The following is a 21,830-nucleotide window of genomic DNA, read 5'->3' as shown; positions in this document are numbered from 1 at the left end:
CAAATTTGAGAAAATTCGAGTGTAAAAGTCGGCTGCTGTTATTTCAGTGTCTCAGAGGAGTCAACCCTAGATACACCTGCATTGTTCTTCAACAACTAAATGTTCAAGGATTTATATTATCTGTGAATCAGTGTGTGTCCTAAATTTAACCTAAACAACCAAGGCGGACATAAAGTGACCGAGCTCGAGATTAATTTTTCATGTGTGGGCCACCTTGACTTTGATATAATCTATGACTCAAGCTTTCTGTGAAGCACTGTACTGAGGGATGATGGAAATGTGACAAGCACATCCATTAAGACACTTGGGAGTTGAGCCAAAGTGGTCGGCACCGAGCTGCGACGGCTACACATCATCATTAAATAAAGCCTTACACCCTAAAACCTCTTCACACAGACCACAGCCCGGTGACGGGAGTTTATCATGTTCACAAATACTGATTAGACCATCCTGGACCAAACATTGATTAAACCGCCCAGGACCAAAGATATCAATCAGATGGTTTTAGCCCAAATATTGATTCGACTGTCTTGGATGATGAAGATAAGATTAATTACCTCTTACACTGAGCAGTGTTTCCTCTTAATAAGCGCTGAAATCTTTATACTTGCTGCCTGATCAGACCAAAACGTCGTCAATGCACTGTCTCAAAATCAATAGTCACACAGGACCTTTGAAGGAGGATGGTACCAAATGGCATTATCAAAAAAGTAGCTTTAATTCATAGTTACACAAGACGCCAAAACTACTCAGAGACGATAAACAAAACAAAAATCTAAGTCTGAATGAAATTAACTGTTGCTTACACTGAGCCTGACCAGTAAAAATACAAAACTGCTGAATGTGTCTGTGCTACCAGGAGCTGAAGTCTCCAAATCCGGTCTTGCCTTTGGACTTCTTGGCCGCCGCTGCTCCGCTGGTGGACGGCCCGCTCTCATCTTCGGCAGCGGAACGTTTTCTGAAAGAGAGGAAGCAGAATATCAACATGTGGAGGACATACGCTCATTCAACTGTGGCTCTAAAACAAAATGACACTAAACAAAACACGATCGCTCCTCCGTCCTCAAATCTACCAGATCTGCCGCGTCTCTGGACCATTTTAACCGGCTTCTAAAAACCCATCTTTATAGACGAGCTTTGTTACAGACCTTGATCCCTATCTTATGGTTTAGTTTGCTTAATTTGGCCCTGTTCCTTGCAGATTGTGGGTTTCTCTGATCTATTCTTGCTTTCGTCTGAACTGGCTCTCACAAGCTTATTCTCTTTGCAAATTATGCTGTTTATTTGCATACACAGACTATCTCAGCTTCCCAGGATTTTTTTTTCTTTTCTTACTAAAAGTAAAACAAAAGTCTGACCAGCCCTTTCCCAGATTTTCACTTCTCTTCACTTTGTGGCGTCACATTGACAGGAATGAACTTGCATGACACAAACATTATTTCAGATGTTTCTCACGTACACCAGACATGAAGAGGAACCCTTCCCTTCCCTCACCTGACCGGATGAGCGCATGATTTTTACTAGATCTTCTTATGAATCTGACTTTTAGGGCTGCAACTAATGATTTTTGTCATTAAATGTTGTTTAATCCGTTTAGTTGTGACCAACAACGTATAGAAAACAAAAAAAATAAAAATTTTACATCACTCGAGGAAGCTCAACTTCCCAGTTCAGGACGCCAATCACAGCACCTCTGTTCATTGTAAACACAGTGTGATCCATAATTCGATCTCACTCCCCCGAGTCTATCCAGCTCCAGCCAAACGGCGTTAAACTAATTAAATGTCACATTAAAAATATCGACTGATGCATTCCAAAAAACAAACAAACAAACATCTCAACCCAAATTTTTAACCCTGAACCAGAACCCAGCCTCTAATCACACACAAAACATACTGATTGCGTTTTAAGTTTAAAGGATCATTTGATGAATTTGGTGAATGGACCTTAAAAAGGACAGTTAATGACAGGACAGTTTTACACTCAACCGTCAGGGAAAATGGACAGACGGTTATCTGAAAGCATTAATACTGACATGCTTTCCATAAGACTCTGTGAAAATGCTGCAACGACAGGAGCAGGAAAAGATGGATTCACTCTGAAAGTAAAACATCATCAAAGAGAGTGAAAAATCATAAGGCTAAATTATCTCTTAATACACGCTTTAGCCAAAGTACAACATTCTCCGTTCAGGTAATGCACCTTGATTGTGGATAATGAAAGTAATCCTAGAAATGCTGCAGGGTAACACAATGTGTGAGCTGTCTTAGATGCAACCTCCTCATTTTATTCCACTTTACTGAACAGATTTTACCTTGAAAAAAAATATGTTAAAAGTTTTGACACAATGGAGTTTCAGAAAAATGGCACAACGAAATCCAGCATAAACCATAAAAGCGTCACATGACTCAATCTCAGTAGTGCGAAAGGACAAGAATCGAATGTTTTCATCTCTGTACTAAGTCTGATATTTGACTGACAGACCATTTTGAGTGTGAGTGTGTTGTTAGACAGACATAAACCTGAAACTAAACTGAAATATGCTGTAATATCACAAAATACAATTGAATGTACCTAAACTCAGCAAAAAAAAAAAAAAAATGCTCTGGATAATAAACCTGAATTATGCCCATGGGGAAAAAAGGTAATCTTCTCCATAATTGGCAATTTTGTGCCTCTACTCATTCTGTGTTGCTGTGTAATAATGTTTTATCATCCATTCATTAATATTCTGTTTCTCACGCCGCTTACATCAGACCGTGCGAAAACGTTTTAGACTGTTTGTGTGGAGGCCGGGCTAACTTCATCCAAATTCTGCCTGCAAAGCAGAATAAAAACTCTCTGACTTCAGGTTTGTGCATGTGCAGTTTTTTATATACGTGAGAGCGATGCCCATGGATGAGTCACTACCATAAAAGCACAGGGGAGAGTACAGTTTGCTGAACGGTAAATTAGTATGCATGTGTGCGTCCTTACATTGTGGAGGGGTTGATGTATTTCCCCACACCTTCTTTGAAGGTCTTTGGCGCCTGCTCCTCCTTAGCTTTCTTCAGGGTGACGCTGGCCTGCTGCTTCTCCTCCTCCTGCTTCTGCAGCTCCTTCTCTCGCTCGGCGGCAATCTGAAAAACGCAAATCAGGTAAATCTTCCAAAAGATCAGATCAGAGGACGCGGAGGACGGTGCTCACGCTGCGGGACTTTGGGCTGCGTATCTGTTACTCCCGTGTTAACACTCACGACAAAATTCATGTTTCACAACACAAGCCCCAGGTGGGAGGGTGGGTATACTGCTACTAAAAGACCTGTCAACCAGTGACGCCATTTTTCTACACCATTTCTATCAAGACAGCTGATGTATGCAAACAGAGAGAGATACATACCTGAGCATCAGCCTCCTCATATGGGTCCACGAACACAGTCGTACTGATGATCTTGATCTCCGACTGTAAAATGGAGTCAAACAGAAAAATATAGGATCCAAAAAGCTTAAGGTTCAGTGAAAGGACAAAAAAAATCTTGTGTGTCCTCATGCCGGTCACCGTTAAATGATCTGTAAATGATAATATCTAAAATATTAATCATATACTATTAAACACAAGTCTCTAAAATGTCTGCTATCTAACATATCTAGAAACAAAACATCACATTACTGCTTACAGGTTGAAGATACAGTCATTCTGGAAAAAAATGGCACTAAAAACATTTTTAAAAACAATATTTTTAATAAATATTTTTATCATATCTGTAATTTCGGTTAACAGAATGAGTTCTGCCATGCAAAGACTGAATTTAGCCCATCACTGGGTTTTCTAACATCTCTCACTGGCCCCTGCTTCATTTCTTGTCTTAGCGCCTGACCTTTAGATGATCCACGTAAGGGTCAAGATACTGTCATGGCACTGTGTCCAAGTCTTGTACTCCTCAGCTTCTTTTCATGTTTGTGATTTAGGAACTCAAACTTATTCCGTAGTTGCACTCTGTGATTTGCTCAGCTGCATTTCAAGCGTGTAAAATGACACAGGAAAAAACCCTGTGGGGGAATATTTCTCTGATTCCAGTGAGCACACTCATTCATTTTACCATGAAAGTATGATTAACCCAACTGAGACTTTAAACATCACCAGCTCCTACCTTTGGTTTGTCTGTTTTGGGATCACTCTCCACATTCTCCATGGCTGTGAGTGTTTCAAATCCACCAACAACCCTGCAAAAACAAAACGAAAGAAAATCAGACTTTATTACTGAGACGAGTCCTCTATAGATCTGGGTAAGAGCAGGAGAGACTTGGGCTCTCCACACAGGCCCCAGATGGTTTTGATCTTTGATAGGGAAGATAAAACAAGGGCAGCATGAGGGCTGGGGTTTCAGTAGGATTTCCCTGAATCTGAATCCAGTATCAAATCCACTTATCAGATCTGAATTCTTTCAAATCCTTTTATCGAATCTCATTAAGTAGCTTTAATCACACAGTTAGACACACTGAAACATCCTGACTCTTACGTCTGACTTTTCTCAAACTTGAGCGAAATAACGGAGCGCCAGATTCACGACTATGAGCTTAATGAGCTCAAAATATTGATTTGATGCATACAAAGTTTAACTGACTGCTGTCCGCTGATGATTTCTCTGGAGAAAGCTTTCAGGTGTGTTGAACTACAAAAACAAAAGTTCCCAGGAAGCTGTAGAACAATGTTAGCGACTGATGACATGAGACACACACACGTTAGCTAACTTTTTAACTTTTACTTCCTGTTCAGACTGACAGTCGTACCGTGTCAAAGATTATGTAAGAGACTGAGTTTGCGCGTGTGTGCTGCTACAGGTACAGGTGAGGAGATGAAATATGATCCAGGAAGTTCAGCGTGAAGGCTTATTAGATGCCGAGGCGCCACACTGAAGATTGCAGTTCTTTGTGGAGGGATTTTACAACTCTGGGAAGTTACCATGGCAGCAGTAATTTGCTCCTTGTCTCAGCCCATGCAAAGTAAACAGCTGAGTTACTGTAATGCTACATGGTACATACAGTACATACATTATTCCTCTGTGCCACAGAGCTGCACTGACCAAAAACTAACAAAAACAAACATTCATTACCATGACACACACACACACACACACACACACACACACACACACACACACACACACACACACACACACTGTGGTTTATTCTGGGTCAGTCCCACTTACACCAACCTGCTGCTGGAAATATACACTAGAGCAACAACTGAGCATTAATCTGTCTCTGACAACAGAGCGAGTAAAGTTTGCTAAAAACCACACAGGCAAAGAAAATGCCAGGAAGCAGGGGGTCGTTCTCAGGCCACATGTGCTCTATTTCCACATGTTCAGATGAACACAGGAGCTTCCACACTCGTTATGTTTTATATAGAGATAGAGACAGGTAGATAGATAGATAGATAGATAGATAGATTAGAGTTTAGAGCAGTTTAGATATTATATTATGGTTTATATTATTTTATTGAAACAAAATAATTGATAATCGATAATGGAAATGCAGCAGTCTTGAAGCTTAAAGAAATAGCAACTGAACACCTTAACAACCAACCAACCAACCAACCAACCAACCAAACAACCAAACAACCAACCAACCAACCAACCAACCAACCAACCAACCAACCAACCAAACAAACAAACAAACAAACAAACAAACAAGAGAAATACAAAAAGAGGCCAGTCTCACATTTACGTTTGGAAAAACCTTCCTCTCACATGATGCACAGATCAGGTCACGTAGACCGACACTGCCATTCCCATTAAATGTGAGGTGACTACAGCCCGGAGAGGATGAAAAGCTGGATGCTGGGTTAAAGCAGAAGCTTTTTAAGTGTGTTGACCATGTGAGGAATCAGTCAGTTGAAAGCAGTCTGAATATTTTTAGACAACAGCCCGAGCTCTCTCCAAAAACACAACCATTTAAGATCATGCTAAGCTCAGCCAGGAGAGCGACAGAGAAAGACAGAGGCATCAGTTTAGATTCAGCATCTACTAAATTTTTCATCGCTCTTGGCCAAGAGTCAGACTGAAGTCACAATACAATACTGTTTGCACTGTCTGGAGCTCCGAAGGAACCAAATATGTATTAAAAAATAATATGTGAAGATGAGAAAGAGAGAGAGTGAGGGGAAGACTAAGAGGCAAGTATCTGTCAGGACCGTCACCTTTCAAAGCCTCAGCTGCTAAATTACAGGAAACACTGCCACAAAGCCACAGTGGGGTCCATTTAAAAAAGTAAAGAATAAAGGTTTACCTTCCAAAGACTGTGTGCTTTCTGTCCAGGTAGCTGCACGACCGGAATGTGATGAAGCTGAGAGGAAACAGGACACAGACGAATGTTCAGCAAATGAATATGTGTAAAAAAGCCTCATCTTTACAGGAAGTGAAGATGCCATGTCTGTTTATATAATTACATACAATTAATTTATTGATTATTATGTAAATAATCAAAAATACTTATTAGGTTTACAACACTTTTCTTTCATAGGGGACGATTTTTCAAATTGACTTAAATTTGCCAAAATGTTAATTACTGTTAATTACAAAATAAGTAAATGCCATGATGCATAAAATGTTTCTCTGTGCACTCAACACACGACACTGTATTCTGAAAGCATTCAATTCTTCTTGTCTTGTTCACCTGTGGGACCTCAGCTAAGAAATCAAAGGACGGAGGAGACACAAAAACCCCCAAAATACAATTCTCTGTTGACTGACTTTCTAGGACAGAGCCTCTGTTCAAAATTTAGGGAAAGACGGCTTTTCAAAAAACATTTCTTACAACTGGGACTTGTTGGTGTTTGGACCGGAGTTTGCCATGCTGAGAACCCCCCGGCCAGTGTGGGACAGATTGGGCCGGAATTCATCCTTGAAAGGTTTTCCCCAGAAGGATTCCCCTCCTGGGAATGGAGAAAGTGGGTGAGGGGAGGAAGGAAAGACACAAAGAGACAAAAACAGAAAGAGGTGAAAGTGGAAACCAACCAGAGGGAGAAAGTGAGAGAAAGGGTTCAAACCTTAACAACAAAATGTTTTATCTGATTAATGCAGCAGGTAATACAGCTGACAGACGTTGCACAATCCAAAGAAACATGAGTAATTACAACAGTAATCCCCCGAAATTCTCAATTTTTTCCAATTCCACATCTTTCCATTTTCCCTGGAAAGAGCGTGTTGCTGTTTCAGGGCCCTGGTATTCTGAAAGCTTAATGGGACACTTGAATTGAAAAGAACTCAAAATGTTTACTGTGAAAAACGGTCTATTCAGGTGTCACATTCGCGCACAGGCTTTTCCCATCAGAGGGTTTTCGCTCGAAGGGGAACAAAGAGAAGATGAGAGTCGACGACTCAGCCCACATTTCAGTATCATATACAATATAGGGTGTGATACACTTTAAACCTTCAAACATATGGCGTTTCCTTACTTATTCTCTCTTGGGCAAGTCATTAAAAAACTGTATAGTTAAGTTACACCATCTCTCATTCTTCTACAACAGATCTGACACATTTTCTGGATGAAACTAAACGGCTGTCTTTATTAAAGGCACACTGCAAAGTTTCCGAAAACTTGTGCCAACTTATAACTTGTGTATAAACACGACTGTGAACAATGCAGGTTTAGAAAAATTTCAAAAACTCGGCTTTGTAAACGTTTAAGGAAGGAAACACATACACATGCATTGTGATACACACAATGCATTCTGGACTGAAACACTGAACGTAAACAAAACTGGTCACATGGGTCCACAGGGGATTTTTTAATGTATGGACGAAAAGGTCCCTGTTGAGAAAAAGTGAGCAGCTTGTTTGGACTGCGACTCAGATTTAAAGTCTTCACAGAAAACTGATTTTCTGTTGCTGGAGCAGAACAAACCCCCTCCTTCTCTCACTCTCTCTATTTATTTATTTTTTTAAAAGGAAATCATTATGTCAGTGCTTTCAGGCAGTTTCAGCAGTTCACTGACAGTTCACAGTGTTAATCTGTCATTTAATTGCACCATCTGGGATTTAATGTATATCAACAAAAATTAGTACACTTTGGGGGGCCAAACCGATAACACTGAGTTCATATAGTTCATAATTTTCGGCTACAGTGCACAATTACATTTTTTCCATTGTGAAATGTCATGATCCTCTTAGTCTGAACTCGAAATGTATTTTGTTTGTACGAAAACGACACAAACGACTGACTCCGACTGTACCGCTGATTCAAACTGCGGCACCATTACAGAGACAGGCGTCACGCGTTTTCATAAGAAGCTAAAGGCCTGTTTGCCCTTGAACATGGAGCCATGTCGAGAGCCTTCAAGCTGTGAATCATTATTTAGACCGACTTCATTATTAAGAATCATCACGATGAGTATACAGGAATATGCACTGCAGGAGTTTATTGGCTCACAACAGGGGGAGAGGATCTGTCGCCCCCGAGGTATGTTTCACTGTCCCACGTCCTGCCAGCTGGTGTCTATGCATGAAACCCTGCATGTGTGTGTGTGTGTATAGGTGCAGGGTGTGCTATATATGTGTGCATTTGTGTAAATGCACACATACTGGAGTGTAAATGCATACTACCAGCCAATCAGCTCTTCAGAGGCACCGTGCAGCCCCAGTGACATTTCTGCATAATTTATCAACTCGCTGGCATTTTAGCTCAGTCAGACTGGATGGTAAACGAAGGGACAGCGAGAGAGGAGGATGAAGACAGAAGCGAATTCTTACCAAACAGCTAACCAATAAATCCAACTGCAATCCCCTCTGATGTTAGGTTGAAAATTCCCTTGATTTACATCAACAGCACAACCCCAAACTTTGACCCACCAAACAGGTTTAACAAGGAAGAAAGCAGGAAAATGAAAATTTGCCCCCACTGATGGACAGCTGTGAGGCACCTCTACAAACGAACACATTATTCGGCCATTCCAAAATATGTGAGCATGTGTTTTTCATTTCATATTTGGAATATGTGTCTGGGATTTCATTTATAGGTCAAACATTTCTTTCTCCAAAGCATCGACTTCTGAAAGGTTGTAGATAAATGAGGCTCTGCTGAACTTGGGGAAATTGTTAACGCTACAGTGAGCAGTTAGGAGGATGTGTCTCTTAACAATTTCTGCACAGGCAATGAAAGAGAAGGGCTCACTCAAAATGAGTGGGCAAATTTATATAGGATTTTCATTAAACTCAAAACTCAAAATCGGCAGCCCTTCTTTGGCTTGCACAAGTTCCAAAGCAGACATTTCAAATAAACATAAACAAAACAAAATAGATGACACCAGTCCAAAGCTTCACAACAGCTGCCTATGTAGAGTTTAAATTCTTAATGGTATACACATTGCATGTCAAAAGTCACAGCAGTGTATGTTTTGGGGATGTGAAACACTAAAAAAAATAATAAAATAAATCTTTAAAAGCTGGTTAAAGGTCTGTTCATGTGTGCACACGTTGTTCGGGCCAGGTGATGAGGAGAATTTTACCCACAGGCCAGGAATTCTGCACCTTCATAAATCTGTCATGGCAGATGCATTTTGCGCAGCGTTCAGAGACGCCCACAGACACAAAGCACGCTCTGTGCAGCAAACTCTCACAGCGGCACACACGACACGGAGGCAGGAAATTAACTGTATGAGGCCTAGCAGTCAATTACACTTAGCTGCCTTTTAAACTGGCTTTTAAAAACAGGGACTTACACACAAGACCTCTCCCATCCACATAATCCCTCAGACTTTTGTGTGTGTGCATAAGTGTCTCCTGTGCATCCCATGTGCCTTTAAAAGAGTATATTTAGTAACACTCTTGACTTGCATCTTCAGTTGCAGGCAGTATTTACGCAAATCTTCCAAAAAGGAACTATTAATAATTCAACAGGGACGCGTTATGCAATTCAAAATGTGGTTTAAGTGCCGGCCTCGTCTTACCTGTACCAGTGCCAGTGGGGTCCCCTCCTTGAATCTGAAAAAAAAAAAAAAAAATACTGTTAGGTTTGGTCGATGTTGGCTGCCTGTACTGCACATTGAAAGCCAAATACAGGTTTGACCTGCGGTAACAGAAGAGCTGTTCATGTTACTTATTACGGGAAAATGTTCCGTTTCTGTAAAGTGGTCAGATGAGACTTTAATTTGTAATCTTGTAATATTTCCTTTTGTCAAACAGCCAATCTGGAGTCATGTTCCCTGCAATCATTAGTGGCCAATGTCAAAGCTTTCCTGGGTACTGGCCTCTATTGTTCATTGTTAATGCTCAACTTTCCTATTATTGTTCCTATGGAAAAGTACTTCTCTCATGCGGTGCAGGTTTTGACCACAGGAGCTGCTGTGGGGCAAATTTTGATGAGCGGCTCGCTGTACGGTTTGTGTGGATGCCACCAGCACAGACCTGGCAAAGTTCTTTCCCCTAACAGCAGACAATGCAGCATTTGATTGTTGTTATTAATCAGAGGTATTTCCCACTGTTTGCTTTTAAGTTGTTTGGGCTACGTTCTACAATGGAGCAGAGGGCAGAAGAACAAAACAGCAGTAAGAAGAAAGCAAGGGCAATGAATGCAGACAGCCAGAGGATAAAGAGCAAAAAACATTCAAATACTAGTGAAACTCTTTTTTTTTGGCTTTCAAAGCTTAGGGTGGGGGCACCGTACCGTACCAGCATGGTGCTGGCGTAGCTCTTACTCCAATTTAGGTGTGCAACCAAAAGATTCAGAGTGCAAATGTTTTATGTGGTTGGAGAGAAAAGTGGTCGACCTGTTTGTTTGAATAATTTTGAATGCAAAGCAACAGTCGTCTACAAAAGCTCAACAACCCACCTACCTGACAAAACCAGCGTTATGCTCATGAAAAATCATGGTCAAGCATGATCTCAGACGTACAACACTTTTGTACCTGTGTCTATAGTTTCACAAACTTCAAGGTTTAAAAATTCAAGTTCTAATTCCTTCACTTCGATGTCACACTACATCACTGGCGAACGTTTGCATTTGATGATATTTTTAACAGTTTTCGGTAAAACTGATCAAAGCCTATGAACGTGTCTGTGTTCTCTGTCTAAACAGAGACAGCAGAATTATAGAGGCTGCAACGACTGCAGCGAAGCGTTTAAGAGTCCCGGGTAACTCGGCAGGCTCACATGTAAAACATCTTTCTCACCGTCTGAGCCTGAGGGGTAGCAGCTTGGTGGGCCTCTCGCATTTCAAAGTAAAACTGTCAAATTCTCAAAAGTGTCATCTCAGGATGTTCAGTACCCTTACAGGTCCTGATAAACTGCTTTGACTGAAACAAGGACCATGTTTATGTTTCTCTCCAAAGCCACCCCTCGTTTACAGCCGTGGAGGATGAGTCGAAGGCGTGAGTGGCACAGTAATTATGGATAAACAATTCACAGCTCGCCGCTGTGTATGAAAACCAGGGGACAGCATGAAAAAAGGTAAGGGTCCTCTTGAGACCAGAAGTCCACTCAGAGCCACTTTAATTATGGGAGCGGAAGCTGTGAAATTCACCGACGAGCAGCTGATCGGAGACCTGTCATTTCAAATTCTCAGTCTGGGTTAAGAAGCTTCAGCTGGAGAGTGAATTAGAAAAAAATAACTGTGTGTTTACTAATCTCTGAAGCTGTAAACACTGATATATATTATTATTTCAACAAGAGACAATTTGTTAAGATAGTGAATGACACAGTGGTTAGTAATTCGTTTATATTCTGGGTTAAAGCTCACCAGTCTGTGAGAGACTTAAACCACTTTTATACAGAGGACGTGAGTAGCACAGAGGGAGGGTGGAGGATAAACCCACCTAAATATAGTGTACCCTGATTTTTTTTATCAACTGTCACAGTATGGAGTGTCTGAGTCCGGTTATATAAGTCATCAAAACAGTGTTGATCTGAAAATATTTTCATGTTAATGCCGTCACATCATACGTGGTTGTTGTGAATATTCAACCAGTGACATTTCCAATAAAGGGGAATGTCCCTTGAGATACTAGAAAATTCCAACCCATTTGCAAAAGTGCAAAGATCATATCTTCTTTTCTTTTTTTAAAATCAGGAAAGGATGTGGAAACTGTCACTCACGCTTTTATTACATCCCACTTTGAGTATTAGATTGAGTACTGAAAAAAAAAACCCATTCAGTTAAAAATGCTGCAGACTGCAGAGCACAGAGCCCCGAATTTAGCATCTCTGCACTGACTGCCCGCTCTGGAGTGGAGGTAAGTAGAAAAGCTGAACAAAGGCATAAAAGCATTTTTAGGTGGTCGGAGTGCTCACCATGAAATTCCGAATGGACCTGTGGAAGATCGTCCCGTCGTAGTACCCTTTTTTACACAGACGGATGAAATTCTCTCCAGCTTTGGGAACCTGGAGGAAAAGAGCATGCAGAGACGGTTTATAAGAACATCCAGGATAAAAATGTGTTCTCAGCAATTGGTGTAATTATTTGTAGTGTCCAATATGCTGAGTGGGCACTCCACAGCCAATAATATCAGATGCTCTGTAAACTTTTTATTACTGAAAACAGTTGTGAGTAATAAAATGAATAAGTAGCATTGAGAACACAACCTAAAAACACAAGTACAGACACGGAGTGTTGTCAGGAATCACTGCCGAGCCTTCTCAAAGTGCTGTGTGTTTAAATCAATCGAATGTCAGATGGGAGGAGACCTTTAGTTAAACCCAGTAACACACCCACACTCACACATAACATTTAGATAAACCGGATGTTGAATGTCAATATTTGTCTGATGCAGCCTTACATTTCTAACAGCTTCTGCCTGATGTCCAATCATGTCATTTCATGTAAGATATTATTCTTTTTGAATGAAACATGTTTAACACACAGGCAGGAACAGACAACTTTTAACCACAGTAAGTGAGTGCTGCCATTCTAACTGTTAATATGTCAAAAACCCAGATGTGACCTGGAAGACACACCTGGCGCGTTATCCAAGCTCACTGCCTGGGAAAACTCACCATCACGGTGTGTTAGCCGCGCAGTCAGAAACTACATAACAAGCCATCAGGGTGTGGAGAGACTGAGGAACCCCGATAAATTTAACACAACTGGTCTCGCTCACTGCTTTGCGAACCTACCACAGACGGATAAATTGCTGGGTGAACAAGGCCACTTGATGGCTCGAGGTGTTCATATCATGGCATCTGCTCATAGCTAATTAAATCTCCAGGTAATCTCTCAGACGACTCATTAAAAATTTAAACAGGAAACTGTAGCATACAAACACAAACACTGAACATAAACAGGCAGTGGAAAGCATCAGTAAAGACATCAGTTAACTATAAGCCAGTGCTGATTTGTAGTTCAGCTGCGTGAAGAGATACTGAACAGGTGTCAAGCTGCAGATACAGGTTATATCTCAACTTCCAGAGGCGACTGACAACATGAAGCTTTAAATTCATATAAACAGACACACACACACACACACACACTTGCAACTCTGTCTGACCTGTTAGAAAGTGTTTGATATACACATAAGTCTGTGATGAAGCAGGGTTCAGCTGTTGCCTGAGGCAGTCTCACGTATCTCTATAGCTAGAAGCCAAGCTTAGTACTCGGTACTAAGGGGAAAAAAAAAACATCTGGGTTTTTCCTCTTTCTGACGGTACATCCTGTGTCATAAAAACTTTTACACATCTTGTAAATCATTACAAAACACCCACTGAGAGAGGCTAATTTTGACCCACTGCCACTCTGTGAAATAAGCCATTTTGTTGTCCCCAAAGCGGGAGGCGTGGCTTCGACTGTGACGCTGGTCTGGTCCGCTGTTATTAATGTCAACAGCCTCGAGGAACACTTCTGAGTGTGACTGAATATGTGTGCGTCCACGTTTGCGTGAGAAACTAAACTTTCCCCCCCCTTGGCAACAATGGTTGGTGGTTTCCAAGAGCAGCAGGCGCTTTCGTAAAACATATTTTTATTCAATGGCCTTTTGCTGTGTGACAGGTCCTTCTAAGCTCTACTGGTCTTATTCCCCCCTACCTCTCAATTTTGCTGTTGGGGTTCAACGCTCTGCCTCTTTTTCTTTCTATTAAAAATCCCAGATTTTCAAAGAACTCTGGTACAAAGAGGCTTATTGTTTTAAACCACGAGACAAAAAAACACTGGTTTGATTTCAACCATTTTATCCATAAAATTGCTTTCAGGAATGGAAAAAAAAAACACCTAAAACAGCTAATGGCAAACTGTCTGTTGCAGATATCTAGTATGTGGATGAATAAAATACAAGTTAAGACATGCAAGCCTTTCCTTTTTGTTTTTTGCCACTACACTTTCATCTTAATCCTTTTGACTTTTAACCAGAAGCTTTCACGTCAGAGATCGCTATCTGCGCCACTCAGGCTACTCCTGCCTCTCGCTGGTGCTGCCCTGTAATGGTGGCTAATTTAGCGTGTCTGCGTGCCTGCTTTTGTGTTTGTGGGCCTGTTTCTGTGTGTGAGTTTCAGCCTGGGAATGTTTAAAATGCAATCCAATTTAGAAACATGCCTAGGCGCCTAAAATTGTCAGCAATCGGTGATGTCAGCACGGAAACAATGTTTGCTGACGCAGAACGAAAAAAAAAAAACGTCCCTTCACGTTTGCTTACAGGAGCTTCGCGTTTACAAGTATTTCCCAGGGGGGTGGGGGTGAGGGACATAAAACCCATTAAAGTATTTCCTTTAATCTGAAAAAATACAAATGTACAATTTAACTTAGATAATTTTTCTGCCAGAGTTGTGTGCGTTTTATGAGATGCCTAATGGTCTATGTACTTACTTTAATTTCTTTTTTTATTCTTGTTACTTTTCACCCAAATCTAACGTAAGAGCATCTGAGGAATACTTTAACTTACATAAGTCTTAATTTATACATTTTTAACTGTGATTTTTTTTTAAATGTATTTAGATAAGGGTCATCAATAAGCCCTTTTTTCCTCCCCTCCTGCACATTATTTAATCTTATTTGTTGTCATTTGGTTGATCTTAACTTGAAATATTTGGATTTTCGTCTGTATCCAAATATAAATCTTAGTCATGCAAAGCCACTTTCAAACCTAATGCAGCCATCCAATTTTATCCCACTCAGGTGAAGCCTATTAACTGTATCCACTGTGCTTTCGGATATAAAGCTTTACCTTTCTCGATAGTATGTGTGACTAACGGTACAGGCTGTGTCATCCAATCTCCAACATCTGCCCCCTCACATTTCATTCAAGCTGGGGACAATGAGGGCAGGGGTGGCTGAGACATCCAAAGCTGGGTGAGCAAATGGGCACTTAACAGGGAGGTGGGCTCTGGATTTCTGTGACTGAGAGTGTATGTGACAGTGAAGCGGCGCTCATTAATTCATAAACAGCAGGCCACAAATAGAGCTGCAATCCTGTGTGAAAACCACTGGGGAGGAAGGGTGGGAAGGAGGAGGGTGTGGGGCACAGAGGGCAGGTTGTCTAACCGCTGCCACTTTCCCCTCATTATTCTGATTCGACGGCTCAGAAGCCAATGAAAACCAAGCACACGAAGAGCCTGGTTACCGGGGCAGAAATGCGTTCCTGGAACTCACGCTGTGTCTCTGGAGCCCCACATCTAACCTTAAAAAGGAGGCACACAAGAAACACATTTTTGCCAAGATGTAAACTTGGCAACCCGGGGCACAGACTCTGCAAAAGGCTGGTTTCAGTGTTTTGGATGTGTCTCCCTCAGATGTGATTTAACCATGTTCTCAGGCCAAACCTATGTCACGACAGCATTATTTGAGAGCCTTGTACCGGCAAATTAAATCAGCCAAGTCTGAATCAGAGCCTCAGTGTCAGAAACGCAGGCCCTATTTCTAAAACTACATTTATATTTTTTTTTTGGTTAAGCATTTCAAATCTCTAACATTTACTTCATCAGGTTCGCCGTTCTTTAAGTATAATAAGCATGGCCAAACTGCTTTTTATATCTACTTATTGTGTGTTTCATTCAGACATATAATGCATATGATGTGCTGGAAGAGTTCGGGAAACATTTTTAGGTCCGACCTCATCAGACTGCCGCCATGAATTTTATGTAAAAGTGACATAAGATAAATGTGTGCAACTGCCACTTTGGCACAAGGCTAATGATCTTGTATTGAGTGTGTGTGTGAATATGTCATTACCTTATCACAGTGTAGCTCAAAATTCAGGTCTCCCTTGTTCGTGTGTATACGGACGTAGCCTTTTTTCTTCACATACTGGTAACGCACGGCGTCCTCTGCAATGGCATCTATAACAGAAAAATACAAATTCAGCTACTGTAATGTGCCTTTATTGATGACAACCTCTGAGATTATCAGGCAGCAATTGTTATTTTGAAAAACAATCTTAAAATTTTATTGATTGTTCATCAGCCTCAGCTTTATGTTGCTGCATGTCTGACCTTTAAAAACCCTCAGAGCCTCTTCAGTGAAGGCAGGGCTAAATAAATAAAACACAAATCCTTTCTTGTATTCAACGCTACCACACATTTCAAAATATATACATTGTAAAGACAATACATGTCCACACACCCATAAAAATATACGGCATGCCATCCTTTTACAAAAACCCCAACTAGGTCACTAAATCCAAACACTGTCGTCCTCTTCTGAAGTGGACTGAACGTACTATAAAGTTGCATAACAGCAAATCTCTCCCATGGAGCAGCTCAGAGGCTGACAGGAGAAGAAAACACAGTCGAACTGAGCAGCTCCCACTTGCAGCTGCATTCAACTGTGTGAGCACGAAACCGCACTTTGCTGCAAAAGAGCAGGCATGACTAGCCACTCTTCCCTGGATAAATAAAGATTAAAGCAACAAAGGAAAGAAGAGGTGAATGCTTCTTTCTGCTGGGAATCAGATGTTTTTTTTTTTAATGTGAGACGTTCACTTGCCTGCTTCATGTGTTGTTGCGGGAGTCATGGCCGTGGACGTGAAGGAGGCAGAAACTCTGCCTGTGGAGTAGTGAGCCTGGGGAAAAGGAGAGACAAAAATAAAAATGAACAACTACAGCTTTTATGTCATTGTTTTTTTAAACACTACTTGTACAGTGTATATGTTTATGACGTTGGTTAACTTGCTGTCGTCTTCAAAAGCCATTGAGTGGGCAGAGTTTGTTTTTTCTTTCTCAAAATAGGGCACAGGATGAAAACGGTTCTGAGCAGCAGACATCTCTTCATGTTTTAGAGTTACGCAAGTTTAATTCTATTAATTTTATCAGTGCTGTTTCACTGACGATGACTGAGAGGTGAAAACGGATTTCATAAGCTCAAGTCTATTCTACAGTCCTGGCTTAGCATTCTTCTGCTCTAGTTCTTGTGAAGACGCATGAAAGCACACCTTGTGTGCTCCGTCTGACCTATATTCCCCTGTTCTCTCAGACGCCGTCAGAGCGTCACCTCAACTGTGAACTCGAGACGGAGAGCAACCAAGGGAAAGCTCTGGCGTAAAAACGAGACATGGCGTGGCATCAGAGGGGAGCTGATAAGAGAAGAGGTGATGATGCTGTTCAGAGTGATTCAGACCCCCCCTGCCCCCACCCCCCACCGTTACTCAGGGACACGGTCGCGGCGGTAACGTGACCGCAGTTGACCCTTTTTGTTAAACATCTGTGTGTTTGTTTCCCCTACAGATAAACCTGACTTATAATGACTGAGGGCAGATCTGTAGGAAGGTTAAACTAAGAATCCACAGGGCATTTTTAAATAAATAACGTCAACTCTGCTTATTTAAACAGGCCTCGGTACAAATTCCATTTCTCACTCAGGGTAATATTTTAGACTTACTGTCCGTGTCTTTTTCGATTTTTGCTTAAAATCCTGAAATGTGTCAAATATTATCCATCTTCTTTCAGCACTGTAAACATTCATTGTTCTCTTTCTGGATGCAGTTGTTTGTCTTGATGCCAACAGTAAGGTTAATCTATGAATGTGTGTTTGGCTCCCTCCTGTGTACTAAGTAAAACTTACACTTCTTCCCTGGATAAATGTCTTAAAATGCTGCAGCAGCACAAATGAAGTGATTGATTAATCACATACATCATGTTTTTATCAGTGTCAGTGTTTCTTGGTCCTTCAGTTCATCATCCTCTCTCCATTTATTGCAGTTTTCATCAACTTTAGCATCATGATGTTTTTCCTTACCGCATTTAACTTGTCTGTCTTCTTGGCCTCAGGCTCCTTCATGGTGGAAGCCAGGAGCTGATCCCCCTTGTAGTCTTTGTACAGCTCAGCTAAGGTCTCCCTGGTCTCGAGATTAGTGCTCTTCAGGTGGTACGCCGGGTCCAGCTTGGCCTTCTCTTCATCTGAACCGTGCCGGGAAAAAAAGAGAAAGTTTAACCAAATCACAAACAGTTCATTTACAAATGACAGCTAATAAGTGAGTAACTCACCTGGATCCAACACCTTCATATTGTTTTTTACGTGGAAGAAGTTGGAAACATTGAATTTATCCACGTTTGTGGGGTCCTACAAGGACAAAACATCAAAAGCAGTTCACCATCAGAATTTAGGCCACTTTTCCCCAAATCATGTTCCTTCAACTTTGCCAACCAAAACAAAGCAGCAACCCACCTGAAGTGTTATAATGTCCTTCCTGGTAAAGGGTTCGTCAGTAAGCAGATCTTTAAAACTCTTGGTCTTAATGTTGAGTTGCTCAACAGCCTGAATAAAAACAGAAACATTTGAGAAAGCCCACTATGATCACTAATGTTAGTGAAAGGGAAAATGAAGATAATTCTATACTTCGTTTTATTTCATTTTATTTATTTCTGCTCGTTTTCTTAAGCTTATATGATTAAAATATGTTATAAAAAAGCAGATTCTATTCAAATGTCGAGTGTATCTGTAAAACCAGAGGAACTTGTCCTGTACAGTGTGTAATCCCCAGTTTGTTTGGAAAAACATTTGTTGTACACAACTAATTCAGTGTGATGTAAGGCAGCATCTTGTGAGACCATGTGGGCAGAGCATCTGCACTGAAATCAGAATCAATAACATCTCTCCCTCTGCGTGTGTGTGTAATTTTAGACACCGGTCTGTGCTACAAAAAGTGTCTGTATGACGACCAATGCAGGGAAAGTGTGTGTGAGTTCACCAACCTCATAAGAATACACATTGCCGGTGACCTTGTTGGCAACGATGTGAGAATTATTTGTGAAGACGTTGTACAGCACGGGGCAGTGATACTTTCCTGTAACAAAATGAAAAGAAGAATGAGAAGCAAGCAAAGCGACAGGGCGCTCTCAATCTGCTGCCACAGCCTGGAAACTCACGAAGCACCTCATGTAATGGTGACCCCCCCTGCTGCAGTATATCACCTCTCCCACATCTTCCTCCTCCACTTGCTTGAATTTGTTCGTACCCCCCCCCCCCCCCAAAAAATTATCCTCTGAAAGTCTTCACGAGCTGCTCTCACACAGCATTGCAGTAACATACGTGTGGCCTGACCACAAATTCTCACTGATTTTGGCAGGAAATTAAGCTTATTCATGTCAGTAACAACTTATTATGGCCCTAGTTTCTATGTGGATCTTTTATGGCTAAAATTACACTAAGCACATGGATATTTACCATCACTGTTCTTGGCAAAGTTGAGTTTGATGAGAGACTTTGCTTCCAGTTTCTGTGGGAAAGAATAAACACTGAGGCATTGGTGTGCACTCGTAAAAATAAAGTGACCAAATTCATTTGCCAAAGTAAGAGTAAGATTTCAAAAACATGTCACATAGTTGACTCTCTAGCATATTTCAATTTAATGAGACGATGCATTTCTACACACAGAGCACTTTATTAGGAACGCTACACTAATACTATTTAAGTGGACAGAAAAAGGGACAGAAAGAGTTTCCAAATATAAATAATTTACAATTGCAGGACACAGAGAAAAGCAGAAAATCCTGACATTTGATTAGCTAGAAACGTATCTCTGTTGCAACTGCTTAAGATACACAGATTAATATTTCAACCATCAAACAGATGCAGAAAATAAATGACAATAGATAAACTGACCAGTAACAACGTGATGAGAATCACTGTTTTCTTACCTCTCCAGAGATCGGATTAGTACCATACTTCTTAATCCAGGGCACAATGCTCCTGAAACAGAGGATAAAAAGGAAGGGATTATTAAGATCAAACCAGGAGGAAGCAACCACAACAAAAACAAACATCCACTGTCAAGAACATCATGTTTATATTTCACAGTTTTCTTTTGTTTCCTCATTTTATTTAGTGTGAACAGTGGTGAGCCGACAGACAAATCATACAACAGATGGACCATCAAAGTCATCCCTTTATAGTCGTCTTGCCCTTTATAGTTCCAGGGCAAAACAAGCACTAACACACAGCTGGAATTTGTTTGGTTTGTGTGGCCAGTTAGATCAGCACAACTAGTGTTTCTCTATTTTCCTTCATGACCACTACACAAATACCCAATGACAACTGACACTCAAAAGGTCACTAATAGTCAAGGAGACATTCTTTTTTTTTGTTAAATTAGCATCTTCTACTTACAGAAGGTCAAAGACGACGCCCTCCTCAGTGCTGACAGGATACTCAAATGGCTGAAGGGACAAGCTGGAATGTTTTAGAGAAAACAGTTATTTCAAAATGAGCAAATCGTATATACTTTACAATTACTCTGCAGTCTGCATTGGTCAGCTAAAACATTTTAGCATCAATCCAGTTTTTTCACATCTGTGCAATATACAATATTGTTGTCAATTATCCTATACTACTGTAACAGCAAGGTCAGAATTTGTTAGTAGTCTAACTGCAAATCTGTTTTGCTATATACATTAAATTTACTGTACCTCTCTTCTTACCTGCAGTGGTCAAACGGAAGCCGTCTGAAGTTTGCTTGTGGGATTTCTAAAAAGTAAAAACATCAAGCAAAACTTTAAAAAACCGCATTCATTTCCATTGTCTTGTTGATTTTAAAACTATTTACATTTGTCAGTTTTGAACTAGTCTGTAGACAGCTGCACTATGAACCATTTCACGAAACACAAACTGAAGCTCTTGGAACGGCCAAAGACAAAAATCATAAATAAACCGGACAGTAACATCGCAGATATATAGTCATATTTGTTTAGCCAGATAATGTTAAGACCGGAGAGTGATAACTATGGACAGACTCACCTGTTCGTTTCCCTCCATAAAAGTTTGTGTACTCTGTACACGTGATGTACCTGCCAGGTGGATAAAACACACACACACGCACGCACACACAAATAATGGACGGACAATGAAGTAATATGGAATAAAAGTGAAGCAAAAACACAGTTAGCTAGCTAACGCGTTAACAAACAGCATTAGCTAGCTAAGCTAACAACAAGACGTGCTTTTCGGTGTCGCCGTGAAATGCTCAGTGTAACTTTAATACCTACATTTTGTCTTTTTGGTGCTGTCGCTTCCCCATTTTGAATTTCTGTGACGGTATGAAAGATTATCTCCGGTAAAAGGAAAAACTTTCCCCGACAAAAACACAAACCGTTTCGTGCCTGAGCCTTTCCGGTTTATCTTCTTGCTCGTCGTCGTAATTAACGGCAATTCACGTTAACAGCGGCGCTCTGCTGCCCCCTACTGGAAGAATGGTTAAAACACAGACAGATGGACAGAGACAGACAGAGACAGACACCAGACACCCACAAGCTATCCAGTGCCCTACAAATAATTACGTTGATTAACCGAAGACCTGTCATTTTAATCATTTTATAAGATAAAACGGTTTTAAAAAGTCACTCATAGGTCAAATGTGAATGCTAGTTTTCTACAATCGTAAACTTAACATCTTTGAGGCTTTGACAGTTGGTCAGAGAAAACAAGAAATCAGAATATGTGAAC

General features: G+C 40.8%; 1 protein-coding gene across 1 annotated transcript; it reads right to left on the bottom strand.

The window, feature by feature from the left end:
* Positions 1 to 694: 694 nt before the first annotated feature.
* Positions 695 to 21,509, bottom strand: ppil2 (peptidylprolyl isomerase (cyclophilin)-like 2). The gene is made up of 20 exons (XM_041043295.1): positions 21,374 to 21,509; positions 21,126 to 21,175; positions 20,810 to 20,855; positions 20,499 to 20,561; positions 20,030 to 20,081; positions 19,557 to 19,608; positions 19,085 to 19,176; positions 18,558 to 18,647; positions 18,377 to 18,452; positions 18,129 to 18,289; positions 16,881 to 16,956; positions 16,128 to 16,234; positions 12,266 to 12,355; positions 9,928 to 9,961; positions 6,798 to 6,915; positions 6,270 to 6,326; positions 4,130 to 4,202; positions 3,379 to 3,441; positions 2,977 to 3,119; positions 695 to 958 (listed from the first exon to the last, which is right to left on the bottom strand). The coding sequence occupies exons 1-20, from the start codon at positions 21,403 to 21,405 to the stop codon at positions 853 to 855; spliced, it is 1,581 nt and encodes a 526-aa protein (XP_040899229.1). The 5' UTR covers positions 21,406 to 21,509; the 3' UTR covers positions 695 to 852.
* Between the last annotated feature and the right edge of the window lie 321 nt (positions 21,510 to 21,830).

Source organism: Toxotes jaculatrix, chromosome 7 (genome assembly GCF_017976425.1).
Source record: "Toxotes jaculatrix isolate fToxJac2 chromosome 7, fToxJac2.pri, whole genome shotgun sequence".
Lineage (NCBI taxonomy): Eukaryota > Metazoa > Chordata > Actinopteri > Toxotidae > Toxotes > Toxotes jaculatrix.
This window is presented reverse-complemented; position numbering and strand designations above follow the sequence as displayed.

Excerpts from the sequence above, each read along its gene's own strand:
- ppil2 (XM_041043295.1), bottom strand. The coding sequence starts at position 21,405 with ATGGGGAAGCGACAGCACCAAAAAGACAAAAT. Across the intron at positions 18,453-18,557 it reads AGGACATTATAACACTTCAG|GACCCCACAAACGTGGATAA; the intron begins GTGGGTTGCTGC and ends TTGTCCTTGTAG. Across the intron at positions 16,235-16,880 it reads CGCAACAACACATGAAGCAG|ATGCCATTGCAGAGGACGCC; the intron begins GCAAGTGAACGT and ends TTTCTGTTATAG.